The sequence below is a fragment of the Esox lucius genome, chromosome 9 (genome assembly GCF_011004845.1).
Source record: "Esox lucius isolate fEsoLuc1 chromosome 9, fEsoLuc1.pri, whole genome shotgun sequence".
Taxonomy (NCBI): Eukaryota; Metazoa; Chordata; class Actinopteri; order Esociformes; family Esocidae; genus Esox; species Esox lucius.
The window spans coordinates 6,951,171-6,978,615 of record NC_047577.1 but is presented as its reverse complement, the minus strand read 5'-3'; the positions used below and the strand labels follow the sequence as shown (position 1 = coordinate 6,978,615).

General features: G+C 45.7%; 4 protein-coding genes across 10 annotated transcripts in view; 2 read left to right on the top strand and 2 right to left on the bottom strand.

Moving 5' to 3' along the window:
* The window catches only part of ogal (O-GlcNAcase like), a 7,862-nt gene extending 2,034 nt beyond the window's left edge, over window positions 1-5,828 (top strand). Inside the window, exons 6-17 of the mRNA XM_034294472.1 lie at window positions 291-389; window positions 668-807; window positions 1,172-1,322; window positions 1,721-1,828; window positions 2,208-2,477; window positions 2,567-2,737; window positions 2,886-2,971; window positions 3,237-3,329; window positions 3,954-4,042; window positions 4,385-4,502; window positions 4,635-4,752; window positions 4,856-5,828. Coding sequence (XP_034150363.1) covers window positions 291-389; window positions 668-807; window positions 1,172-1,322; window positions 1,721-1,828; window positions 2,208-2,477; window positions 2,567-2,737; window positions 2,886-2,971; window positions 3,237-3,329; window positions 3,954-4,042; window positions 4,385-4,502; window positions 4,635-4,752; window positions 4,856-4,992 — 1,580 coding nt within the window. The 3' untranslated portion in view covers window positions 4,993-5,828. The remainder of the gene's footprint in view (window positions 1-290; window positions 390-667; window positions 808-1,171; window positions 1,323-1,720; window positions 1,829-2,207; window positions 2,478-2,566; window positions 2,738-2,885; window positions 2,972-3,236; window positions 3,330-3,953; window positions 4,043-4,384; window positions 4,503-4,634; window positions 4,753-4,855) is intronic.
* On the bottom strand, window positions 5,596-13,150 carry cant1b (calcium activated nucleotidase 1b). The gene is made up of 6 exons (XM_010872592.5): window positions 12,959-13,150; window positions 8,562-8,983; window positions 8,217-8,343; window positions 7,277-7,417; window positions 6,934-7,137; window positions 5,596-6,697 (listed from the first exon to the last, which is right to left on the bottom strand). The coding sequence occupies exons 2-6, from the start codon at window positions 8,970-8,972 to the stop codon at window positions 6,327-6,329; spliced, it is 1,254 nt and encodes a 417-aa protein (XP_010870894.3). The 5' UTR covers window positions 8,973-8,983; window positions 12,959-13,150; the 3' UTR covers window positions 5,596-6,326.
* On the top strand, window positions 12,290-27,445 carry tk1 (thymidine kinase 1, soluble). 3 transcript variants are annotated; one of them, XM_013135184.4, is made up of 7 exons: window positions 21,695-21,865; window positions 21,995-22,026; window positions 24,040-24,153; window positions 24,339-24,432; window positions 24,915-25,004; window positions 25,806-25,925; window positions 26,476-27,445. In XM_013135184.4, exons 1-7 carry the CDS (start codon window positions 21,800-21,802, stop codon window positions 26,662-26,664), a joined length of 705 nt encoding a protein of 234 aa, XP_012990638.1. In that variant the 5' UTR covers window positions 21,695-21,799; the 3' UTR covers window positions 26,665-27,445. The 3 variants fall into 3 exon arrangements, with proteins under 3 accessions (XP_034150006.1, XP_012990638.1, XP_019905258.1); XM_034294115.1 differs by lacking the exons at window positions 21,695-21,865; window positions 21,995-22,026 and adding an exon at window positions 12,290-12,511; XM_020049699.3 differs by lacking the exons at window positions 21,695-21,865; window positions 21,995-22,026 and adding an exon at window positions 22,701-22,978.
* On the bottom strand, window positions 13,592-23,327 carry afmid (arylformamidase). Of its 5 annotated transcripts, none has more exons than XM_010872598.5 (11): window positions 23,099-23,327; window positions 19,397-19,487; window positions 18,943-19,047; window positions 17,868-17,916; window positions 17,620-17,705; window positions 17,373-17,445; window positions 17,003-17,100; window positions 16,724-16,802; window positions 16,414-16,549; window positions 15,802-15,909; window positions 13,592-15,222 (listed from the first exon to the last, which is right to left on the bottom strand). In XM_010872598.5, the coding sequence occupies exons 2-11, from the start codon at window positions 19,443-19,445 to the stop codon at window positions 15,193-15,195; spliced, it is 813 nt and encodes a 270-aa protein (XP_010870900.2). In that variant the 5' UTR covers window positions 19,446-19,487; window positions 23,099-23,327; the 3' UTR covers window positions 13,592-15,192. The 5 variants fall into 5 exon arrangements, with proteins under 5 accessions (XP_010870900.2, XP_010870899.2, XP_010870901.2 ...); XM_010872597.5 differs by lacking the exon at window positions 23,099-23,327 and adding an exon at window positions 22,910-22,928; XM_010872599.4 differs by lacking the exon at window positions 23,099-23,327 and adding an exon at window positions 21,518-21,593.

Below are 27,445 nucleotides of genomic sequence, written 5' to 3'. Positions count from 1 at the left end.
ACAGAATGAATCAACCACACTGGGACTTTCTATGAAAACCACGTTTCACCATAATCTGGATGTTGGGTCAAATGTTTCAGAAATGTCTCAGAACAAAATGGTGGTGACATGGTTCCTGTTGTTTTAATCATGCATAGATGTTTATCTATCTGCACGTCCTGATAAGGAAAGATGTCAGACTATTGTCTAATGTCAGTTCTGCGCTTGGTTTCAGAACACTGTGTCTTATGTCAGTTCTGCGCTTGGTTTCAGAACACTGTGTCTTATGTCAGTTCTGCGCTTGGTTTCAGACTACTGCGCAGCATTCTGTTCCCCGTCTGTTTCCCAGTCAGCCTACCTCCACACTGTCGGGGACAACCTGCTCCCTGGCATTAACGTGCTCTGGACAGGTAAGACCAGTTCACGCTCCTCGTTTTGGTTTTCATCCTGGTATGGTCTGCCTGCTCATTTCTTCACTTTAATTAAGTTGGATGAGCTCATTTTAAGTAGCTGGTCAGTCCTGATCTCCAGGCTGCGTCAGTCGGCCAGTCTTACCCACTTCGTCTGATCCTCTCACATTTGGGCCATCATGGAGGTGTTCCTAACCTGCTCTTATGAACTTACTCTCACTGACCGGGTCTCACTGACCGGGTCTCACTGACCGGGTCCATGCTGTCCTGTGTGACAGGCCCCAAAGTGGTGTCCCACCACATCACAGTGGAGTCCATTGTGGAGGTGACCTCTGCCCTGAAGAGGCCTCCTGTCATCTGGGACAACATCCACGCCAACGACTACGACCCCCAGAGGATCTTCCTGGGGCCTTACAAGGTTTCTAATGATGGAACAAAGTGTTTCCACCTGTACAGTTAAAAAAAAAAAAATCTTTATAAAAGTCATTAATTGTCTGTTAAACGTCCAAGAAAGAAATAAGCAAACCTGTGTAATTGCAGTAATATTTAACTACAGAACAAGTACTGCTAAAGAAGGAATATGTTCACAATGGAATAATAATAATAATAATAATAATAATAATAATAATAATAAAGACTGCTGCCCCCGCGACCCGGCCCCGGATAAGCGGAAGAAGATGGTATGGTATAATAATAATGCTTTTTCCACTAATTGCTCTCTTCCCGCTGGGGTCCTAATTCCATTTGAATTCCGGAATGTTCACGGCATCCTTTCTTCTCAGGATCGGCCCTCTGACCTGATCCCCAAGCTGAGAGGGGTGCTCACAAACCCTAACTGCGAGTACTACCCAAACTTCGTGGCGATCCACACCCTGGCAACGTGGTGCCGGTCCAACGTAGGAGGAGCTGGGGGAGCGAAAGACGTGGAGATGAGTGAGTGTCAATTCATGTTTCTGTGATTTGATTCCAAAGGGGATGTTAACGTATGTTTAAGCCGTAAGTCATTCTGGGTCAGAGAATCTACTGAACGACTGAAATGTAAATGTATCATAAACTGTTGCACTAAAAAGTGAATGAAACGTTAATTCAAGAATGTCTTACCTGACCTGGTAAATGCATTGACTTAAGGCATGGAGATCGGTATGACATGTCAAATTACGTTAATCACCGTTTTAGTGTCAGTTCTTGGAGGCATCTTGATGCTGGTCGCAAACATCAACCATCGAAACAATTATTTAAGTTTTTGGTGTGACTTTATCAATGGGAACTCAGTAACCAGAAGGCAGCTGAGTCAAGTTAATGTACTTACCTGGACGATGTTATTCCTGGAGCAGGTGACGAGGAGGCCGGGTCAGACCCCTGCTACAGCCCCCAGAGAGCCCTCACCCTGGCTCTCACCGACTGGCTGGAGGAGTTCCTCACCTCCGACAAACCTGGAGGTAACACACACACCTCCACACACTCTCACTTAGGCAAATAAAATATCAGAATCCAGGGGTAAACATTTCCCTGAATAATTGTTTTTTTTTACTTTTATCCTAAGGGGTCATTTGAAAAACAGTATTTAATTGTTTTACCTCTTGTGATGAGGTCTTGAGATTGTGGTACAGGAAAAAGTCACCAGAGTTGAATAACACCAATCCAGTGAGATTTAAATGAGGTCGTTTGAAACCCCTCAAAGCAAACTCCCAACCCTGGCTTAGAAAGTGCCCTGCTCTACCGAGTCAGATGGATCAGAACGGACACAACTGACTGTAGAGTGTGATCTTTCTGAACATTTGGATAATAATGACAAATGTCATGTAACCCCTCCCCCAGGACGCCGCCCACCCAACCACGCCCCCCCGAAGAAGGAATCCTCCGACGAGGAACCCATGCAGACTGACGGGGGAGAACCCGTGTATGTGCCGGGTCCCGGGGAGAACCCCCTGTTCACCGCAGAACCCTTGACCCTGGGCGATCTCCAGCTGCTCTCGGAACTGTTCTACCTTCCATATGAACACGGTTCTACTGCTAGAACCATGCTTACGGAACTGGACTGGCTGAAGGGGAACAGAGAGGCCGTCGGGGGGGGCAGTGACCCCAATGGTGAGACTGAGGGGTGGAGCGCACACACACACACACACACTCAAACACACACACACACTTTATCTCTAAAAATTTCTTCCTACAGACAGCAGAGTGGCGTTCGAGGGCGGAGCGTTTTGACGTGATGTGTGTTGCCGTGATGACCATGTTTAACCGCCTGTCCAATGCCCCCAACCGAAGCATCCTGTACGACCTCTACAACTACATCTGTGACATCAAAAGTGGCGTGAACATGGCCCGTGCCTATGTCAGTCAGTTAGGTGCGTGTGTGCGTCAAAACTGTGTGTTTTCTAGGTAAGGATTAAATGTAGAGTTTGGCTGCTGATTTTAAATTCTACCGGGCAGTTAATTGCATGAATTCCCGATGCGTAACCATTTATTCAAGCGTAATACGGCCTGTGTCCACAGGGGGGCGCAGTATTCCCTCTCCCCGGGTCATATGCGTGGACCCGGAGCCCTGGAGTTTCCGTGGGGGTCTCTCTGGGGAGTTCCAGGTACCTAGACGACACCTGTCGCCCCCCCCCCCCCCCCCCCGATTTACCTCGGGCTCAATGTCTGTATTTTTCCCCAAGTCAACCTTTTCAGAATTACCAGAATTGTTCACTTCTTTGGCCTTCAGTTTCTCCCGAGTTGCATTCGTTGACAGTTAGACACACGGATGGCCATGACGCGCAGGTGGAGGCGTTGACACGCGGTGATGAATACCCCGGTCGTTGGCCCGGTTACTGACCATGTCGTTGTTGCCGTGTGATTGTTCAGAGAATGCTGCCTTGCCATGGTAACAGAGATCTTTTCCGTCACCCTCCGATGACCACCGTGTATTCCATACGACCCTACTGCCCCGAAGACCAGGTACGTTGCCTTTCTGGGTGTCATGGCGATGCCGCGGGTGGAGCTTCATCGCGTCATTCTCTCAGAGCAGATAACGGCTGACCAGCCAGTTCCGCGCAGTAGAATGTCCGGAACATGAAAATATCATATCGGTCAGGAATGAGTTATCTGATAATGAATGTACAGTAATATGCATGTGCTATTTAAGCTAACGTGTGGTTGCACGTGTGTGGCGAACGGTCTTGGATGTAGCTACTGAACATGTCGGCGCTGGTATCACATGACATCGGCGTTCACCAAACTGTCATGAACGAGTGTGTGTTTCCAGTCAGTTTACCGGCTGAAACTACGATGAATACATGAACGAGTGTGTGTTTTCAGTCAGTTTACCTGCTGAAACTACGATGAATACATGAACGAGTGTGTGTTTTCAGTCAGTTTACCTGCTGAAACTACGATGAATACATGAACGAGTGTGTGTTTTCAGTCAGTTTACCGGCTGAAACTACGATGAATACATGAACGAGTGTGTGTTTTCAGTCAGTTTACCGGCTGAAACTACGATGAATACATGAACGACTTTGTAACTCTCTGAGCCATGTGAGGACTTCTCGGCTGACTCCCTCGTGTCCTCTGTGGTTTCAGGCTGAGGTACTGAAGATCCACGAGGAGACGCGGAGGCAGGGAGGTGCCACAGCCCCTGAATCAACCCTCCCGGCCCTGATCAGCGATGGGTGAGGACACTGTGTTGGAGCCTGAATGGCCCAGGTCAATACGGGTGTATGCCCAGGAGACCACCGCTATTGGCTGTTTTCAGACATTGCCCAATCTCCCCCGGAACAATGATTGGTTGATTATAAAACGCGTGGTTCGCATCCTGAATGCCGATTGGCTGAGAGAGGCTGTTTGATGTTACATCTCTTTTCACTGGTGCAGTGGCATTGGTTATGGGTTTTCTAATAACGTTGAAGTTTATTTTGTGCGCTGCCATAAAACCATGGCTAGGAGCCGTGCCCAGGCACTCGTCCCTGTTGGCCTCACCCCTTCACCCCACCTATGCCCCTCCCCTTTCCCAGGTTGCCAGGACAACTGGCCCCCTCCTCCAACTGTGGCTTTGTCCTGGAGGATGAGAGGGGGGTGTGTGGCTACGCCCTGGGCCTCACCGACGCCACGGCAGCCGCGCAGAACCTCCAGGTACGGTACCCGCTGACCGTTCCAGACAACCGCAACGGCATGAGTTTTAAACCGGTGCCAACATTTCACCTCCAAAGACACGACTGGGCGTAATCATTCACCTCGTCCTCCCGTCTCACCTCCTTCCCATAGAGGGTGTTGCTAAGGGACTTCCCCTCCTTGGCGACCATGAAGCTCCACCCCCGGGTCACAGACCTCGCCCCTGCCAAGCGTATGATTAGCTGCCTGCTCTCATCGATGAAGACCAGTGGTGAGTTCTGTCACAGCCCGACCCCCTACATTAGTGAAGTCTGACCCCTGACCTTAATGAGAATGGACCCAGACCCCCTCTCGCTTTAACCCCCGACTCTCAGGGTGCCGAGGTGTGTTCTGTGAGCTGAGGAAGAGCGACAGGAAGATGGTCGACTTCTACTCTGATCTGGGGTCTTTCAGACCACTGAAGGTGACGGGGCTGCCACAGGAGGTCATCGTCATGGGAACCAGCTTGTGAATAAGAGGATACTTGTTTTGCACTTTGCACTCCCACTCAGGGTTCTCTTTAAATGTGACATAAGAAAGCAACTGGAATCATAGATTGACGATAAACGAAGCTGCTTCTTTGATTGTAAAGCATTGGGGTGCAACTAATCAACTAATAACTAACCTAAGGTGTGGAATGTCAGGTCTTATCGGTTGTCTTCAGTTTGTGGGAATCAAGTGGTTTTACGTGGATGTTTTGTTTTGGCTGTGCTCAAATACACAGGGAGCCCAGTTCCACTTGGGTTTTCATTAATTAGTCCATTAACAGATCAGCTTTGAGCATCTGCAGATGTCAAGGTGCCTGATCAATTTGAGGAGGGAAATTATTCCAATCGAGTCCGCTTCTGTAAATACAGGCATCGTATAAGACCACCAGGTGTATCCTTAAAAACCATAGTGTGTATGACATTACTGAACTGGAGACTTCATACAGTATTGATGGCATGGTGACTATGTAATCGAGGGTCATTTTACAATGTAAGATTGATGCACGTGAATCAGCCTGTAAGAGGAAATACGATGTACTAAGAGCTGTTTTATGTTGGGATCAATATAAAGATGTTTTACACAAGTGTTCCGTGTAGCAAACGGCTTTAATCAAGAACCAGAAGAACATTCAATGTTAGTGTTCACCTTTATAGTTCATGTATTCATTTTTAAAAAGGCAGCAAAAGCAATTACAATAAAACTAACACCATTAAATAACAGCTGGTATGTGAAAATATTTTCATTTAGTGTGGTCTTTTCAACATTTGGGTTGTATTGTTGTCTACAATTTGTTCTAATAACCCAAGGTCCTTTCCAAAAGGCACAAAAACTATTTCAAGAGAAACCCAAAATAAGCATCGTTGTTAGACAACATGAGGTAGTCAGACCTCTGTTTGAAAACAGTTTTTAAAAGGTTGAACAAAATCTACTCTTCCTGAGCGCAAGTGTGGCAGTTCATAAAGCCCACTGTTCATCCACAAGACTTGGTGTGACTACATTACCCAGAACCCCTTTCAGGGACAGGGCAGTGGCCCGTGCAAGGCATCATAGGTCGTTTCTCACAGCGACCTCGTTGGTGCTGACCAGGACCTCGGTAACCTCTCCCTGCAGCAGTCCTCCATCCGCAGGCTAAGGTGCCCAGGAGTGATCCCGCCCCTTCAGCGCATGACCCACAATGTCATAACAGGCCCAGATCACATCAAAAAACAATGCACTGTTTAGGGAATAAGGTCCCATTTGGGACACCCTTTGACCATCAGTATCCACCTCCCTCTCCAGGATAGTACCACCTCCCTCCACCTCCCCCACCAATGCATTTCAGATGAACTCGAGGCCTTCATACTTAACGTTTCCTATCTTCGTTTCCGGTAGCAAGATCCTCCCGTCTAAGGTGAAGGCCAGGATGTACGTGGCGATCCTCCCGGCGTCCTCCTCTGACTTGAGCGCCAGTACGATCTGGTCGTCGGTGTCGGGCACGAACTTGAACGAGGAGAAGCCGTGCGTCGGGTGTAGGGGCCCGGCGCGCTCCACCGTGACATCGCTGAAGTCCGGCGGGCAGGAGAGGAGGAGGTTGGTGGCGCGGCGCTCGTCCGCGGTCTCTTCGTAGCGTTCCGAGCTGGCGCGGCGTGGGAGGAAGAACCAGCGCTGGAGGCGGTCGCTCCACGCAGCAGATTCATGGATGAGGTAACCTATAGAGAGGGGAGAAAGGGAATACCCATGGGTTCTATAAGGAAAGGGAGCTCATCAAGTGTCAGTTCTGGATCAACAGTCCACAGAAACGGGCTGAACCGGGATAATTAAACGTTTTACATGTATATATTTTTACACAGTACGAGTGGTCTTTAGGGGCGACGGGGACAGTAAAGACGTGTTACAGGACGCTAATCGAAGTTCTCTCCGGTGGGGACGTCTAGGCTAGACCCACCTGGCGGTTGGATCCCGGCGGCGCGCCGCAGAGCGTTGTAGCGCGGCACCCAGCTCACATGCTCCACGTCGCCTCGGTAACCCACCACCTTCACCCACTGGGGGCTGTCGTTGACGAATTCCCCCGTGGTGGTCGTCCACTCCTTACCCAGGCCGCCCACGTACAGGCGCTCGTCCTTCACCGCCAGCCACTCCGCCTTGAATCCTACACGGAGGTCGGGGGGGGGGGGGGGGGGGGGGGGGTCGTAGGTTAACCAGGGCATGCCGAAACGAAAACCGTTAGCAAGCAACCGGCGGGGCTGGTTAACACCGTCGCCGCGCACACGGAACCCCTCGGCACTGACCTTTAGAGACGGAACCATCCCCGTCAGGGAGTATCAGCCAGGGTACAGCCCGTTGTTCTTCAATGCGGTACACCACGCCGGTGCGGTCGTCAACCGTGTACAGGTGGCCGTTGAACGCTACCAGTTCCGACAGCTCCATTCCTGCGGGGAGATTGGCCCGTCAGTCGGTCGCTCGACCAATCGGATAACATTCCCGTCAGCACCGCCCTTCGGAGGCCCGCCCAGCCCCCCCCACCCCGGTTGTAACACAAATGAGTGGTTTGTTAGGATCTAATTACCAAGGGCAGCCGTTAACAACACAGAGGACGGTTGTGTCGGCCTGTCACTATTTAATGATCAATAAAAGAATACACATTCTTTGAACTTCTACATTACACATTTACATGTCAGTCATTCAGCAGACACCCTTGTATCCAGAGCAACTAACAGCGGTTCTCATTACAGAAAGGAATCTCAAAAGGCTTGGAAACAGCTAGGAGAGAATAGGTCTGGACTACAGAGTTGAAGGTTTTCGGTGGTTAAAGCCTGCAGAAGAACCACATTCCAGAGGGAATCGATAACATGGTCATCCATCTGAAATCTCTTGACCGCTTAAAAATCCAACCTTGTAAAACAGATCATTGGTAGAGAGGACAAAATAAGTGTGACAATTCTAGGCCATTAAAACAGAGAGAGCAGCGCATCCCCTTTCCCCAAACGACCGCTGCACCCCTGAACCTCGTTTTAATTAGAACTGGGGATCTGAAAAGAGGTGAGGTCACTTTTACACAAAATTTAAACAGTGTCTTCGGGGGGAGCTTGAAGGTTGTACTGCAGTGGTCATGTGACCGGAGTACACCTCATTACCTAGACAACCAGGTGAGGGGAGGTCATTACAAATTAGTGACCTGTTACAGAGGCAAAAAGAGAGCAGCACAGGACTACAGTAATCTAGGCAGACCTCGTCCCTTCTCCGCCAGGTGACTCTCCAGGGTCAGGAGGTCTGGGTCCCACTCCACCTCCACTCGGTCCCCGCTCTCAGACACCACCAGGTGGCCCCGTCGCATGTAGCTGAACCACGTCTGCTCCTGGAGACCACAGGAGACACGCGTCGGAAATCACCAGAGGCTGATTAACAACCGGACTGTATTTAGTGACCTCTGAATATATTACACCCCCCCCCCCCCCAATTTTATTTGCAATTTTCTGTGGTGGAACAGTAAACATGCATCACTAAGCTGAATGAAAACACACACAAAGTAGACCTAGGAGAACGGCGAGGGCGTTTGAGTGTTGATTGACATGCCTCGGGTCTCCGCGAGGCCGTGTCCAAGTCGGCGATGACCCCGATGCGGTATCGGATGCTTCCGGAAGGCGTACGCTGCGGCGGGCTCAGGGGATACGTGTCGTTGTAGCGCTTATCCGCTAGCCGGTCGCCGCTGACGCCGTTCGTCTGCCGGCTCTGCGCACCGTTACTACGGCGACGGATGACGTCACCACCGCCGAATTTGCCCCCGATCGACCGGTGGAGGTAGAAGAGGAGGGCGAGCACGGCGACCACGGCGATGGCCCTCCATTTTAAGCGGAAGCGGGGGTCAGAGGCCGGGCCGGCCATGGCGCCCAGGGAGGGAAGGCCGTGCATGGGCATCAGGGAGTCGGAGTCGCCAGGGCAACCAAGGTGTTCCGGCTTGGAATTACAACCCGGTGTGGCAGACATAGGAGACGGAGCTGGGGGGGGGGGGGGGGGGGGAGAGAGAGGGGGAGAGAGGGAGAGAGAAAACAGTGATGATGCAGGGGGTTGAGGGAACAGATTGAGAGGAGTAGAAAAGTCAGGCAGCAGAGAACTTGTCATTGTTCATTCATGACGGCATGTACCGTTTTGTTAAATGTCATGTCATTGTAAATTCATTACACTGTCCGTTTTCAATACCATGTCATTGTTTATTCTTTACACTGTCCATTGTTTATTGTATTTGATTGTTTATATTTACACAATCCACTGTTTTTTAATCAGTTTTCCACCAATAACAAAATTAGCTAGCCAGCTATCTGTAGTAACTAGCCAAGACAAAAACATTAGCCAGCTAGCAATCGGTTAAAACTAGCAAAAGACAAAACGTTTGCCCTTCAAAGTCATTACGCAAATATACATTACCACTCACACATGCAACCAAACTTTTGACTGGTACTGTATATACACGTAATTAAAAACAAAACAGATGAATTAAAACATAAAATGAACAGGATCCCTGTACGTGTATGGATTTAGTTATATTTGGGTCATTTCTGCAGCTTATTCTATACATTTTAAATGTTTCTTATATGTCATCCGAAAAGGGAGTGCCAGAGTCTGACCATTATGTAGATAACTACATACATTAGTCATTAATTTCATACATTTCAATCTTGTTAGTGCATATTTCTAATAGGCTGGACATTGAGGCTAAGTTAGCCATAGCTCCATTTGTGAGAAACATTGAATCAGAATGATAAAAACTTGACCGGGATTGAAACTTCTTTATCAAACAAAATTATCATGTGACTCAATAACCAAATAACAATGAAATATTTGAAAAATGGGTTTAACCAAGATAAATGTGAAGTCAGTGTGGCGAAGGGCTTTTTAATAAAAGGAAAACTATTAGGACCTAACAAAGTAGCAAGTGATTTCAGGGAAACAAAATGTCAAATAATATAAATGGGTAAATTATTTGATGAGAGAGAGAGATTTTAACTAGGACTACAAATAATTAACTTATTTAAAACTTAATGTTATTTTAGGTCTTATATTTTTCACAGACGATGAGTAAAGGCTTGGGGCATGGAGAAAAAACTAAATCACCCACCTTTACTGATAAGTGAATGCATAATTCCCTTTCAACATTGTGTCTTTAAGCTTACCTGCATTTAAACTGAAAAACATTTGGAATTCACATATTCAATATTTTACACTAAAAAAGGCAATTATATTTTCCAGTAGACTAAATTGGCACTGTAGCAGGAAATGACCTATTCAAGAGCATTTAAATGAGTTAATACATATGCAGTGTATTAACTCATTTACTACCAGTAAAACCCCTGCGCAGTGCATAGCATTGAACCCCTAAGCCTGACCCTCGTCTAACCAACAGGGCAAGCCTGGACATGTCATCACGAGTCGCATTTTATATTGATGAGCCGGATCATGTTAAAGGACCATCGGGGGGGTTCTGATAAAAGATCCTAGTCCCTGGTAAGCAAAGGGCTTAATGGGGCCTTTCAGCTAAAACATGTATTCATACATGTTCCCTCGCCTTGTCAGCGGCATTGGAGCTGCTCTTGTGGACATATTGTTTGTAATCCAAATTTTTTTGTGTGGGCCCCAGAGAGTAGCCAATAAGTAGCAGCAGCATTTCCTGTTTTGGGTTTTTTTTCCATAAAGGCGGGTGTTTAAAGTCTGGGTCAAAAAAAGGGGGGAGATTAGCAGAGGACGCAGGGCAGTGGGATGCTGAGCGTTTCCTTTTATGAAAGTGGGGGCAAACCATGGCAATTTTGAGAGTTTAAGGAGCATCTGGAACGACTAATGTCTACCAACGGCTTGACCTTCTTGTTGGGAGATTTTCCCCTGGTCAAACCAACGGTAATTAACCATCTGTTAAGCACGCGAAGGCTACACTTTAGAGGAGGCCTTGCACAGAAGAAAAACAACCAGTACAGGGAGGACTGCCTGAGCCTGAACCAATGAGGAGGTTGCTCCCTTTGCGGTTTCCTGTTGCTACAGTGTTAAGCTAATGAACACAAACATGAGCCTCCGACACTCCCGGGGGGGGGGACATCGTCTAGGTACAACCCTGGGATCAGCCCCAGCCCCCTGAAGCAGAAATAAGAATCATCAGTCATGACAACGCTGATCTGTCCTGAGACCAGCCCCCCTGTGTAGTGCACTAAAGTAGTGCCCCCCCCCCCTCCCCTCTGACATTGTGAAAATGTCCCATTGGGGTCATTCTCTCTGACCTCTACAGTGAACAGCAGAGCATCGGTATCCCGCTGGAAGCAATTTGGGTGATCTACCGGGATGACCCACCTACTTGAAGTGGTCACACAAGCGCCACAAGACAGGACGCACTCTGCAACACACACACACACACACACACACACACGACCGCCAGTCACTCTGTATCGACTTAAAACATGAGCCAGACTGCCTACTTTAAAATTATTTCAAATACAATTTGAAACCTGGGAAACGTAAATTAACTGCCTAAGGGTTGTCAAATGCCATTTGAACCCAGGAGAACACAAAGTGACTCAGCACACAGAATCAGTTGAGATGCCAGTCTGCTTCTGGTCCTGGAGAGACGTAATGGTCATTTAACACCGTGGGACGTGTCCCAAATCAGCAGCCCACTTCCTGTACAGTGCCGTAGTTTCTGAAGGGATTCTGGTCAAACGTAGTGCGCCGTGTTAGGGAACGAACAGGGCGCCATTGGGAACGAGCCCCATTACGTAAACACGATTTCCATTCCACTTGGGCTCGATGTCAACAGGTTGGCTGTGGATTGGCTGCTTCACTGCCACAGACTCAGAGCAGCTGAACACAAATTGTGACCATCTTTAGCGTGCACTCAAACACACACACACTCTGCAGCACTCCCTCTTCAACACACACACACACACACACAATCTTCCTTGCCCCCCCCCTCTCTCAGGAGTTTGCTGATCGGATTTCCCCTGACACAATGAGCCAAAGCCTTTGCAGTAATCAATTGCACAATTTTGTCATCTCTTCTGCCTTCTCACAAACACTCTCCCCCTCTCTCTCATTCATCCATGCCATTCTCCATATCAGGCACTCAGCAACAGGCATATCCTAACTCTCTTCTTTCATATCCCAACTCTCCTCTTTCGACGTGTTTAAGCCCAATCAGCACCCTCTCTAACGCACGCTCGACTGATTGTTGTTACCCCCCCCCCCTTCATTCTTTCCTCACTTTCTAGCGAGATATAGGACAGAAGAGGCAAAGCTGTGCACTAACAAATAAACGATTCACTCTCTCGCACACACCAACAGGCGTTCCGTGTCGCAGTTTGTACACATTCTGAACATCGGCGTAACTGAATAGCCGCATCAGAACAGTTCTCAGTAATTGCGTCATTCTTTCGTCTGCTATCAAATGAATGGTGGAACGTTCCAAATGTTCTATGATCAACCGTTTGACAAGCTCGAGACGGGAAGGGGACGGAAAGGGCACACCGAAGGCTGAACGACTGGATCAGGTAACTTACAAAACGTTCTCTTGTGCGTCTCACACCGACTTTAAATCCATTGGGACTTCACTGTCAGAGGAAAACGCTACAGCTTCATGTTTCACTGACGAAACTTATCCAATTTTTCTGAGACCTCACCCTTAAACAAGTATCCAAGTAAACCACGCATCAACGGCCACGAAGACCGCAGGCTTAACATGTATGAGTGAAGAGCTAGGTGAATGACTTACAATTTTTACATGGTAATGCTGAAAAAGTCGGAGGTGAAAAATAGCAAAGGAATGCATTTTCCATACAGCAAGCGACTAGCTTAGTAGCCTAGCTTCAGCAACTAATTTAGCATTAATTAGGGCTAAGTTTCGTAGCTAATTGGATAACCCTGATGAATCCCCCTCCAGGCTGCTTGTCAGTTAAAAATAGCTAGAACTGTGTCTCCTTAGACCCGACGGTACTTACTGTGTGAAAGCGGTTTGGAGGTTTTGTGGGGTTTCAATGGACCCTGGTCACAATTTCTCCAACTCCATCGCTTGTAGAGAGTTGAGGTAGCCAGCACTACTTCCGCCTTGTCGCTGCTTCCCCCGGCGCGAGAGGAATTAACTCTGCCTACCGCCGACGTGACAGCCCTTTTTGACGACACGCAGCCGCAACCGCAACTCCTACCGCACAACGCACGATTATCTGAGCCAACGGATTGGTCTGATCATTTCGGCGTCGCTTCGATGATCCAGCAATTTTCTTCCGTCCTCGGTGGGTCCACTTTAAACATAAGTCTCTCAGGTAACCCCCATACAAACCTCAAAAGATGGTAGTCTCAACCAGCCAAGAAATGTCGTTATAAATGTCTAAATATTCCAAACAGGACTTGCGCTGTATAATGAAAACTAGAATAGTATGTTCTCTATCTAGCGCGCGGTAAGCTAGTTAAATGGGAAGCCTGGAACACAAAATACTTATTGTTTCCCAAAAACAATGATCCCATTTATAACGTTTCATATGAGGGTTTTGAAAAGTTCTTTGCCACGACAGGATTTCTGACACATCAGTCCCATCTGAAAAAATAGTTTCTTATTCATTCCACAAAAAGCAAGCTTTGACAGAATTTTTTATGTCATCATTTCCATTTTCCCACAACAATTAGATCAAGTACATATAGTGTATATAATAACACAATAATTTAGACAACTAGACCAAGAAGCACCACCCAATAATTTAGGTGATCATATTAGGGCAGTTTAATTAAAAAGCGCAACATTCCCAGTACCCCTCAAATAGTTCACTATTTCAGTTGACCAATGTGTTGGTTATTTTCTTTAATGTTCTCATTCCTTATGTGTAACACACCTAGAAATGAACCAGTTAGTATATTTTGATTAGAATTATATTCCCCATTATAAACCAGAGGGCTTTTATTTTATTTTAAACAGACAGCTGACCTAGTAAGCTCAGTCATACCTGCAAACTGAGTTGTCAGCTCCAGAAAGAGAGCATGAAATGTAGCCTGACCATAAACCATAGAAACAAACAGGTGAACATGATCTCAACCAAAATGATGTTGGACAACCAAAGAAATTTCGAACGGCACAGACACTGAATTAGAGAAGAGGCATTGCCATTCAAATCAGTTATGCTGTAATGGGTGGATTCCATGTATTTGGTTCAGAAATGTTTACAAACAAACACAGGAAGTGATGAATGTAACAATATTGGGACAGAAAGAAAACACCACCATGACCGTCCCGGCGTCCCGGTGTGTGCCACTAAAACCAGCCGTGAAATGGAGTGACTGCGGCGACAACATCAGTGTTTCTGCATAGTGATACATTAACCGGTGAAGTGATTAGCTAGCTTTCTCACTGTGTAACAGTGTTGCTCTTTCATTCTCGGGGCCTTAGTCCCTGTCCTCAGATGGCTCCCTCGGGCCCTTCATGGTCAAACCAAGTGAACCACATAGGGGGCCGTTTGGGACGAGACACACATTTATCCAACTGTGTCTCATTCATGGAGATACATATCAGGATTGGTTAAGTAAGCAAGGAGCTATGCCTTTATCTTGTAGAGCGCTGCTGTTGAACAGGGTCCAAGGTAGGGACAGTGGGGGGGTTAGGCGTGTGTGTGTTTATGTGTGTGTGTGTGTGCCCATGATTTCCTCCCATTCAAAGAGGAAAACATGCTGACTTGGTTCAGGTCTCAAACTAGAGTACAGTAGATCTCAGGCTTGCACACTTGCTTGGTTTCCCAAGACATCCTGGTTGTATGTTTCAGGATTTCCTGCTTATCCTGGAAGTCCTCCTACCTGGGATTGCAGTAGAAACAGAGAATTTTCAGAAAGTTCCAGGCATTTATTATTTCATGTAGTTGTTGCTTGAAATATATCTCCTAATATGTTGAGAAAATTGTGTAATTCACCTGTTGTTCTTCCTAATCAGGTCACATGATCAGGATATACATCAGGTCCCTAATATATATATATGGATGAAGCTGCCCTTTTATACTGATCTGGGGCAAGTTTATTGTCTCCCCCCCCACTAATGGTTGCGGTTACGTCTGGGGAAGTGGAAACTGATCCTAGATCTGAACCAAAGGGAAACTTCTGACACTGTTACCCAACCGCCGTGTTTAGCCAATCAGTGCTCGGCAACAGTAACAGGTGAGTGGGATGATAAATGACTGTCCGGGGTCCCGGTGTGTTTTCAGCTCTTCCCCATTGCCTTTAACAGCAGCTGCACAGAGAGGAGGAAGAATGTCGAAGGTCACAGAGAGGTCATAGAATCCAAGTTCACATTACCTCTGGGACGATTACAAAGGAACGGTCATTTAGGAGCGGTTTGTGTTAAATGTTGACTGTGACTGACTTTACGGGGAATGAGAGAGAAAGAGAGAATATGCTGTTTCGTTGTCTAGTGTGAGGTGTGCCTGGATGAGATGTGAGGTGTGCCTGGATGAGGTGTGAGGTGTGCCTGGATGAGGTGTGAGGTGTGCCTGCATGTGGTGTGAGGTGTGCCTGGATGAGGTGTGAGGTGTGCCTGGATGATGTGTGAGGTGTGCCTGGATGAGGTGTGAGGTGTGACTGGATGAGGTGTGAGGTGTGACTGGATGAGATGTGAGGTGTGCCTGGATGAGGTGTGAGGTGTGCCTGGATGAGGTGTGAGGTGTGCCTGGATGAGGTGTGAGGTGTGCCTGGATGAGGTGTGAGGTGTGCCTGGATGAGGTGTGAGGTGTGACTGGATGAGATGTGAGGTGTGACTGGATGAGATGTGAGGTGTGACTGGATGAGATGTGAGGTGTGAGAGAGAAGTTACCCGAGTGAGGTGGTAGTCTTCATCAACTAGCTGCTCGATGATATTGAAGTGATCCGTGTTCGGAACGTCTTCCAGGGTTACCCTCAACCCTCCCGCTGACTTTAGGGCCTGCAGGAGTGAGGAGGAGGAGGAGGAGGAGGAGGAGGGAGAGAGAAGAGGGAGACACAGAAAAACGAAGACTGTCAAAAGTTGTTCATCTTGCATGGCCTTGAACAGTTCCAAATACAAAAGCGGGCTGCCTTCTTATCAAGGTCTTTCATTTGGTCACTACCAATTATTATAAATCAGGTGCTTTGAATCCTGTACGACTATCTAAGTCCTGAATGTTGATCCTCAATGTTGATTGGCTGAGACTGTAAACCAGCGATAAACACTTTTTAACCAATCTTATTGGGTGCGAAACCCTGTTTATAAGAGCAATAAGGCATCTTGGGGGTTTGCGGTATAGTGCCAACATACCATGGCTAAGCACTGTGTCCAGCCTCTCCGCAATGCCTTGTGCCTACGGTATATTGGCCACGTACCAAATCCCGTCTTGGCATTTTAATATCTAAGTGTTGCGGATTGTTAAATTCTAAGTCTGGTTGTTCCAAGCATTCCGTCGGCACTGACTTTGTAATAGTCCTCTGACTGCTTCCGGAACTCCGGCGAGTCATCCTGCGCCACGGCAACCACAATGTCACAGCTGGAGGAGGAGTGTTTGAGCTGCGGCACCAGCTGACTAGGGCTGTTCCTCAGCGCCACCTCCCTGGGGGCAACAGGAGAGAGGAGGCACTGATGGCAGCACAGACTAGCACTGGCCGCTGCAGAACACAAAAACACGCAACCCTTTCACCCGAAAAAACTGGATTCACTGGATCTCCCTCGCTCTCACAAAGACACACTGGAGAGAACGCGGAGGTCAGGACAATGTGATACGTACTGGGTCATCTTCAAAGGCTCGTTAACATAGGTAGACAGGATGGGCTGGAGGTCATATATTCCACTGACCAGGAATGCACCTGTGAGAGAGACACACAGAGACAGAGAATGGATGGGTTGGTAAACAGGGTAGATTGTCAATCATTCATTACAGTAATGGCTTCATTTTGAATGAAAGCCTTTGTATGAGTTCAGTAAAGCTTTTGGCACTGAATACCGTGGCCACTGAACTCTACTGACTTCACGCTATCCCTCGACCTCTGAACCCCAGACCTTTCACCTTTGATCTGCGGCGTGACATCGTACTGGGACCAGTCTGTAGAAAGCACCATGGCAGCTAGGTGGGCACCAGCAGAATGACCACACAGGTACAGGCCACTGGGGGGGGCAGACAAACACATTGTTTGTCTTTTCTGTCATTTCAACACTAGCATCCTACCGTTGCAGTATGATGTTGTAGTAACATTCTCATCACTTTTGAATAACGACAATGATTTCGTATTACTATCGCCCGCTCTGCCATCGGTCTGCCTGCTGTCATTTCATGTGTACTCTGGCAATGTAAGTCACCTAGCTCATAATGGCCAGAGAGATATAGGAGATAGGGAGACGAGAAATAGGTGGGAGCCAGGCAGAGCGCCAGGGCGTACCTGATGTGGGAATACTGCTGAACGATGGACGCCACACTCCTCCGCACCTGAGACACCATCAGATCCATGTTGCCTGGATCGGAAACGAAGGAGAGAGAGAGAGAAAACAGAGGGGGAGAGAAGAAAATGGGGGGGAGATAGGATTACATAGGGGGAGGCAGACGGGGAGATTGCGTGACAAAGGAAGTTCCGATGTTGCCTCAGTGTTACAACGAAATCACTAACCGGGGACACACCCAAACTGTACCTTTGGGAGCGATGTCGTAGCCCACGGAAACCACCACAACGCCCTTATGGACCAATGGGACGGCCATGAAGCCTGACTCTTCCTTACTGACAAGGGAAACAACGGAAATATGATTTGCAGAGAGATATTCATTCCCAAATATCAGAGCCATTAGTTATCATGGTAACGCCTCTTTGACAAACTCTGTGACAGATGAAACACACGGATGACCGGAAGGTCAGACAGACGTGTGACGTCTTTGTAGCTACCTGAGGAACTGCCAGTAGCCTCCATGGAGATAGATAACTAGGGGAACATCTATGAGGAGACAGGAAACATTGCAGTATTATGGACAATATATTTGCATGCAAAATCACAACTGTGATCTCTCACGGAATGGACAAACTGTACAAATTACAATTAAATTGTCAGTGTTTATGGCTACTTTTGGGGGGTGAGCATTCAGAAAGCAATTGACTTCAACATGTTGGAGATTAGAAGCTACTATGTGGGACTTACATGAAAGTAATCTATGGGCCAAGAATAAAATAAATGTACACAAATACAAGGAATTACAGAGTATAGCAGAGTTGTTGTTTTTTTTACATGCATGGATGTAAGTCGGACTGCTTGCGGAGCTCCTCTAAATAAAGACAAGACACCTTGGATAGAACAGTATGTGCGAAAACAACTAGCAAACAAATAGTTGGCGTTCCAGAAAGATGAGATACACCACCCTCAGTACCACTATAATACATTTTAACAGCAGCTACTTCCTAAAAGGAAAGAGAACGTCTTGTAATGTCTAGAAAGATGCAAATAACTATTTCAGAGGAACTAAGTGGCTCAGTTTGTGAAGTGAAGTAGGGGGTGGTAATGTGTGTTGCGTCAGAGGACGCGAAACTGTTAGCAACGGCATCTAGACATCCGTTAGTCAGGTCAGATTAAATTCCACCACAATGGTGAAATTCACTTTAAAGAGCTATCAAAAACTCGAAATCCAGTGTTTGCGCTAATGCCTAGCAAAATTACCTCTAACATCTTTTAAAATAGACCTAAGTATCCAATGTAAAAAAGCTGTATCCACAAACTCCTCTGACACAAGGTACATGTAAAAGGGGCTCATTGCCAAAATCTGGAACTGCGGTGGTATAGCTCATGCACGTGAATTAGTATTGGCAGAGGGAGCGTGTGCACTTTAGAGTGGTTCTATAGTGCTATGGGGAACGCAGGGGAGGGCACTTTTCAGTAAGACAAGGAAGGGATTGAGTAAGAATCCTCACATATAATAATCCCCTTTCTATACATACGCGCATGCACGCGAATGCATGCGCACACACACACCTAGAGAAGTGGTGGTGGGAAGGTACACATCTAGTTTCTCGCCCTCTCCGTCTCCATAGGGAACGTTCAGCAGGGTCTGGGCCAGGCCACGGGCACGCTCTGTACCTACACGCACGCACGCACGCAGGCAAACACACAGAAACATAGGCAAACACACACATAAGATCCTATTTTAAAGCAGGAAACGCCACTTTTGCTAACATTAAAACGGGAATTATTATGAAGCCTACTGATACAGATTAGGTCTAGCTTTGGGGTAACCACCGAAAATAAACCAACAAAAACGTTGGCTACTTTACTGTCATTACATTACCCTGGTTGAAACTGACACCTTCGATATGTCACGTCTAGCCTAAAGAAAATCCCAACAACATTCAGTTGGCTACCGTACCCTTTCCTCCGTCCACACTTTTGACAAAAATGCATCAATAATCTGTATCAATAATCGACAGACCTTCTTTGAGGGCCGTCACGTGGGCTTTAATAACGTCGTCTGCCGACATTCTGCGCGACCAGTGGCTGGGCGAATACTGACGCTCAAGTTCCTGTCAAAGCAACAGCACAATGTTGTGAGTCCGGGCGGCCATACACACAAGCCGGTAGGACCAGCTGGTACAGCTCATAGATCAGGAGCGGCCCAACAGCGCCCTCTGCCTGAACATGATTATTCACCCTTTTTCCCATATATATTTTTTTCTCATTGGATTTGAAGTGAACGTAACGCACTATGTTCACTTTTATTTTTGTTGAAACGGGTAAATAGTGTTGTAGCTGTGTTTTAAATCGATATTTAGGCTTAAACTATTTGAAAACGCTGTTTAATTGTATTGGTAAACTGGCGAATGAAATGTAAAAGTAACCTAAATAAATTCTAAGTTATGACACAGGAAGAACTTCTAAAGGTCTTGCAATAATAGCCTGTATTTACACACTACAATATCTGCTCAATTAACGAAAACTCAAAACTTACATCTATCGGCATATCATTCCAACGTGACATATTTTGTTTTTGCAACAGCAGACTACGATGGTCGACTGATAAAGAGCTGAATTATAGTGAGGTGCCGTTTCTGAAACAAAGGCTCTTCTTGGTGAACGTTGGGAAGTGAATCTCATTGGTGAAATGAGCCGTTCACTAAGCTCCATGTTTTACCTACTTTTCCATCAAAACCTATGATTATTTGCAGATTAGTTAAACAATTATTTGATTCATATATATTCATACATAGATTCATATTCCATGTAAGTCAGTCACAGAGACAATGTACAGAGGAAGTGTGGATGATTAGGTTCCACAAGCATATTACAATAGGGTAACGGGGTGAAGAAAACAGCAAGCCGCCTAATAATTACAAGTAATATGGAATTTATTTGAAGGTGTTTTTCACGCTCCAACATATTGCAGCCAATGTTTTTGGCTTTATATTAAAGATTCGCCCCTTTCTTTACGCATTTTGCACGAACAGCCGTTTTGGAGCCAAATGAGCCGACTCTTTTTCATTAACACACGAGCCGATTCGTTTAAACTACGCCGAGTGCCCATCAATAACATGAATCCTTCATAGGTCAAAGTACGAGAACCTTTGGAATCAGATGGTAAACGGTGACAAAAAACTAACCAATCAGAACAGGTCGTCCTACTAAGCCCGACCCCACACCCTGGCCTCGCGTTTATTCGTACCACCATATTTCTGTGAAGAGTGCACTTGAACTTTGGTAATAGTAAAGATAAAAACATAATGGATAAAATATATAATGTACAAGATTGTGCACGCGACGTTGTTAACCTATATTCCCCTCTGGATAAGAATACGAGAAGTAGAAACGTGATTGATTCAGTCCAGATAGCCAACAATAACCATCTATTTCATACGTGCATTCATTCATCGTATCGTGTGAAACCTTTAGAAATTACCACAATAAGATACATCTGCAGACCGCTCCAGATATACCCTCCTCCCGACTTGCCGTCTGCAGATATACCCTCCTCGAAATTACAGCACTTAGTCTCTTTCTTGGACAAAAAAGTTAGTTGGACAATTTCACAATGTTCATTTGAAGTTTAATATTTGTCAGATACAGTAAGCTACAATGCTTTCTGCCGATCAAAATATACATTGTTTACACATTTACAGTACTAACTATTAAAAGGGCTGAGTAGTGGATTCAGAGAAATCTGACATTTTCAAGATTAAGTCACGTTAAATGTACTCCCTCGAGCCATCTGTCTCCCGCCTGAATTATGTGACGTGTAAACGACTGACCAGATTCTGACGCTGGGGCTCCTGTCAAAGCCATCGCCCAGAAGTGTTGAGTCGGTGCGTCCATACATAGGTTACAATTTACCAAAACTGAAAACGTACCTCCTTACAACAGCATAATATCATAGTCGATTAAAAGGTACTAACTACACTATAATGTAATTAGTGTAGTTAGTGAACGAACGGCTCTTTTTGAATGGCTCTTTTTGGTTGAACGTTGGGAACTGAAACGTATTAGTGGAAGGAGCCGTACAATTTAGCTCCTGGATTAACTTTTCTAGCTCAATAATGATTTGTTAACTTTGTAAACATACATTTAATGCAGTCCTTTGATCATTGCTTAACTGCCTTGTGTCTCCCGCTCGAAAATAGGAAGTTACAACCTGGGAACTAAACTGGCGCGTTTTGTTTACATTTGTTCCGTCCTTTTGATGCAGTTCGTAGGGCTATGATCATTGGCTGTCTCCAGTCCAAATACCGGAAACCGGTAAACGCGGTTCATTTTATTCATTCAACTTTTCTGAGAGAGTGTACAGCACAGAGTGTAGTCGCTGCTATTTTCAACGCAATATTCTGTCAAACAGAAACTTAACGAAATGGATTGTTTGAATGTTCCAAGGATCCTTCCAAATTCTCCACGTAAAGCAAGAGGTCAAATCCAGGTACGTTCAGAAACTTGTTGAGATATTTTCCAAGATGCATCTTCCTCCAGAATCCATTTAAAAATATTCAGACTATATTTTGAATTGCATCGTCTCCATCAATCTCATATTATTTCTATTGTTGTGCAGGTCATCTTTGGACCAATGTTTTCAGGAAAAAGGTAACGTCGTAATCTATGCTGTAGTGGCTGGTTGAAAGTCTATTAACTTTATCTAAACATATTTACTAACGTCTATTTAGCTTTGATGTTATTGTTTAACCACGGTCAGCGAGCTAACATCATCAAATGTTGACTTTGGTACACGAACAATAACCCTTTGTTCAAAATACACAGTAGCCCGCCAAATATAACTCAAAGATTGTTAGTACAGTTGTATACCATTCACTAGTTTAAGTACTTTGCACATAAATATAGCTAATCACAATAATAATACTTCCCTTATAGCTACGCACATACTAGTGTTTTAATAGAATTGTGGTAATTTTGAAATTTGCTGTCATTTACACTTCAACCGCCTTACTGTGATGCTCCACCCTAATGTGATTTAGTTACAGTGCAGTTTGAATCTATGATTACATTTACTTCTACCATTTAGGCCTATCCCAAACGTGCATGGGGCTTTTTAAAAACATTTTTTTCTCATTCGTTCTTTAAAAGAATCACGTCCATACAAATACGCAAAGCACTGTTTTAAAGAAATCTCCGTCCACATGAAAACGCAAAAACACTGTAAAGCACTGTCAAAAGAGCAAGCCAAACCCACAGACTACGATATAAACCTAACCCCAAAGCCATGTTGGCCAATCAGAAGCATGAAAAAAGTTATTGCCGGTTCCGGTAGGCTAACAACGACAGGAGTGTAGCCGTGACCTCGGTAACAAATTCTGGCGCCTCGGTTCCTCAATTTAGTGGAACAGCAGCTGTTTCTCAATGTCAAGGAAGGATCCTTCGAATCCCACCAAGGACTGAGTCCTTCGTTCGGAGAATTTCCCATAGACGGCGAAGGATGCATGTGTATCCTTCGCGCTCCTATATTACCCACCATCCTATGCGCACGGCTTTGCCAGCTCGTAAACAAAAAAAAAATTGACGGGGCAATATGTTTTTAAATGTAAGTAACTTTAGTTTAGTGTTTAACGTTACCGTACCATTGTTAAAACGGTAGTACATAAAAAATAAAGTTTAACGTTTAAATGCCAGTACAAATTGCTATTGATAATTAGCTAGATACCTCAAGAGCTAACGGTAGGCTAACTGAACCGAACCGGTCATATTAGCTAACAGTTGTTAGCTTGGTTGCGGTCACCGGCATTTCTTTTATAAGTCACTACCAGACGAAGGCGGGCCTTTTCACTGACGTAATGACGCAATAACGTGCACTTGGTAGCCTGTTCCATTGTACGTGTTCTTCTAGCCTCTGAAGGATCCTTCCTTGGAAGGACTAGTCCTACCAAGGAAGGATCATAACTGTACATTTGTGTAAACATGTAAAAAGTCCTGTTAGCAAGTTTAAAACCAGCACTATTTTGGCTACGTCAATGTCAACTTTATAAAGTACATGTAAAACAACTGTTGTTGACCAAAGGGCTGTACAGGGCGAAATCAAAATATATTACATTTACAGGTAAAGTGTACATAGGTACACAACAAGAAACAGACAAAATAGCATCAGCGGCATTTCATGACAACTCAGCTAGGATTAAAAGCCAGAGTAAAAAGGTGTCTTTAGCAATGACTTAAAAGTGCATATAGTCTGGGCGTTTCGAATATGCAGTGGTAGGCTTTTCCAGAGGTTTGATCTGGAAAAGCTTGATCTCTTGTTTTTATCCTGGCTTTTGAGACAACTAAAAGTACTCCATTGCACAAAGTTGCCTCATGTAAACAAAGATAACGGCGCACACTGAAGTTACAAGCCACAATCTCAATTTCCTCTGTCAACACATAAACACTGAACTGAGTTTCTAAATATCGTCAGGAGTTTTTCAAAAGGTTAGTTTTCAATGACCTAAAACGCAGTTGGCGTGTGGACGAAAGGCCAAAACCCATAGAACACCCCCCCTCCCCCCGTTTAAAAAAATAAAATACCTGTGTATTTGTGGACTAGGCCTTTAGTTATTTAATTTTTTCACTGTCACTAACTTTTGTCTACCTCGCTGTTTCCCTATTTTACAGCACAGAGTTGATGAGGCGGGTGCGTCGTTTTCAAATCGCTCAGTACAACTGCTTGGTGATCAAGTATGCTAGAGACACACGGTATTCTGAAACGGGAATGGCCACGCATGACAAGTAAGAACAGCTGTCTGTCTCATGCTATCTTCCTTATTTGTGTTTCACCTGGTTATCACTGTATTACAGTAGAAGGCTTAATTGAATCTACAGTATGGCTCTGAGTTTAATTGTGCCGGCAAAGCTTTCTGAAGTGCTTGAGATTGGCTTTTGGCGTTCCCAGTATAAGTGTTGGTGTATTTCAGAAGCACGATGGAAGCAGTGCCTGCCAACTGCCTGGAAGACGTACGCTCACTGGCCAAGCGCGCTTGTGTCATCGGCATCGACGAGGGACAGTTTGTAAGTATTGACTCACTGCACATTGCAGTGACCCCTTTTCTGTGCCCAACAATGGGATTGGTGGTGTTCCTTACTGGTTGGGTGAAGTTGAAAGTTATTCCGTGTACAATCATCAGGCAACGGTCTGCCTTAGTTTTGCCGAACTACAGAACTGATTTTAACAGCGTCACTTTTTGGCAAACATACCTTTTGTATGTAGCAGCTGTTTGGCAATTGGTGTAATCAAAACTGCTCTCTTTCAAAGTTATTTAATCTCTTGACTACTTAAATTGGTTGAGTAAGTTCAGAGATACAACCAAATTGTGAAACGTCCCAGGTAAGAGCATTGACCTAGGCTATAAACACATTGCATCCGTGTCGGTTATGTTGCCACCAACCCGTCTACCGATGACCGACAGGGGGGAAAAAAAGTCCCAACCTTTGCTGTGTGGCAAAATGCATGCCGTGTTCTCGTACATATGCCTTTTGTTTGCGTTTGTCAGTTCCCAGACACGGTGGAGTTCTGTGAAGAGATGGCCAACATGGGGAAAACCATAATTGTGGCAGCCCTGGACGGAACCTTCCAGAGAAAGGTGAGCACGACTCTGCCAATCTCAGTAGTCCAGTTATTTCACACTGAGCGGGATGGAAGCGTATTTGGCCTGCAGAGAGCCATTCCAGTGGTACGCTTATTCAAGACTGGACCTTCCCCCTTACAGACTTTAGGCCTACATTTGGCAAGAAATTACTGTGTGAATTTTGTCTCCTGTGCTTGTTAAAATTGCTGGTTTCCCGGGGAGGGTCTGTCTCTCTGGCAATAACGCCACTGTGCATTTAGATGAAACTTGAACGTTTTCTGAATTCCTTGCAAGAATCTAACTTAAGGCATGTGTTTACAGTGAACACTGAGTTAGAACCCACTGAGTGTCAGTGCTAGACATGAGCCAAAATGCAATATGAGCATAATTTTGGCCATATTGTTACCCGACACATTTCACAGAGAGTTTGACATGTAGGTTTAGGCTGACTGTTTGGATGCTCTTGTAGGAAGCCATATCAACACCTTTGCTGACCAATATTCACCCTGTAACCTGGTGAATAACCTGCTAGATGGCAAAGAATGTCAACTAATGGGATGCTGACATGGCTCCGTTCTGGTCTGTAAAGCCAATTCACTCTGTCAGGAAACGACACTTGTGCACCACAGTTGGTAGAATTCAGCTCTGATGCGCTTCACTCACAAATGGAATCTTGTCTGTCTTCACGGGCAGGCATTTCTTCTACATGCCCTGGACGCACACAGCCTGGGCTCCAGTTTGGGTGTGGGTGGATATTGGGCCATCATGTACTGACTTTCTATACCCTGTCTCATCTTGGGTCTGTCTGCCCTGCAGCCGTTTGGTAACATCCTGAACCTTGTCCCTCTTGCGGAGAGCGTGGTGAAGCTCAATGCAGTCTGTATGCAGTGTTTCAAGGAGGCTGCCTATACCAAGAGACTGGGGGCTGAGAAGGAGGTGAGAGAGACTGGGGGGGGCTGAGAAGGAGGTGAGAGAGACTGGGGGGGGGCTGAGAAGGAGGTGAGAGAGACTGGGGGGGGGGCTGAGAAGGAGGTGAGAGAGACTGGGGGGGGGGCTGAGAAGGAGGTGAGAGAGACTGGGGGGGGGGGGGCTGAGAAGGAGGTGAGAGAGACTGGGGGGCTGAGATGGAGGAGGGTGTGTCTATTCCAACCTGACAGGATGTGCTGACCTACTCTGTCTCAACCCCTGTTCATATCCCACTGATCCGTTTATCTGAAAGGGTGTACAACACCCAGGTTCCATACAACTGCTTATGCAGATCCTGCCACAAGCATAGTAGAGAAGGCAGTCCAGGCTAGGGCTTTATTTTACAATTATTCACTTCAACAAATGTTATTAATTCAAGGATTAATATAATTATTGGAGGGGGCTACATGTCAGCTAACCTTCACAAAAGGGGAGCAAATTAGTGTTTTTAAATTATTGGACAAAGTACTGTAGCAATGTAAAAAAAACAAAAAAAAGTCTGTCTGTGCCCCGCCCCCAGGTGGAGGTGATTGGTGGAGCCGATAAGTACCACGCGGTATGCAGGAAGTGTTACGGCAACCTGATGAACAATGTGGAGAAAGAGAACAGCGCCCCCTTAAGGGACGAGACGCCACCGCATGTCCTGATGGGAAAAACGCTGGAAAGTGCCACCGTACCACGGAAACTCTTCTCTTCGTTGCACCTATGAAACTCTTCGCCTTGTTGCACATATGACCATGCTCTGAAGGGTAGACCGCCGTTAGAGAAATGGATCAACATGGTGACTTTAAAGGGATAGTTGACTGATTTTAAAGGACTTGTTCACCAAGGTGACTTTAAAGGGGTAGTTCACTCAGAATTTTAACATGGGTAGTTGAATGAAATTGCTGGTTTGAGATGAATTATCCCTTAGATTTTAGGTTTGGTATTTTACTAATGGACAATATTGCTTTTTGGTGTCTAATGTCCTTCTAATTGGAGAAGGGAACTATACCTTCTGTGTTTTCCAAGTTTAGTATTTAAGTGAGCTAGAATTAAGAATGACGCACCATCAATGCCTTGAACTGTGTAGTATGCGTGTGGTCTGTGAGCTTGTAGTTCATGTCCATGCCTTAAATCATATACTTGACTGTAAATATTCTAATACACTGACCATATTAGTACCTTCTGTTTTTGTTCAACTTGTAGAGCAAACAAGCCACCAATACCCGCACTGCCATTGAGTCTCTAAGAATTGTATGTTCAACTGTTATGAGTTTGCATAATACTGGTCATACTGACACTTAAGTAAATACATGTTATGTTATTTTTTTTAGAATTTTCCATGGTTGTTTTTTCCCGGATTTTGCACATGATGTTTAAGTCAAACCCAACTGGTTGTGTTCATGTTGTTCATTGAACCAGAACCTGACAACAGTTGGAAAAGAGGGAGGGGCTTAGTTGCCACTACACTTATAGAACTGTTCAAGTCCCTTTAAAAAAAAAAAAAT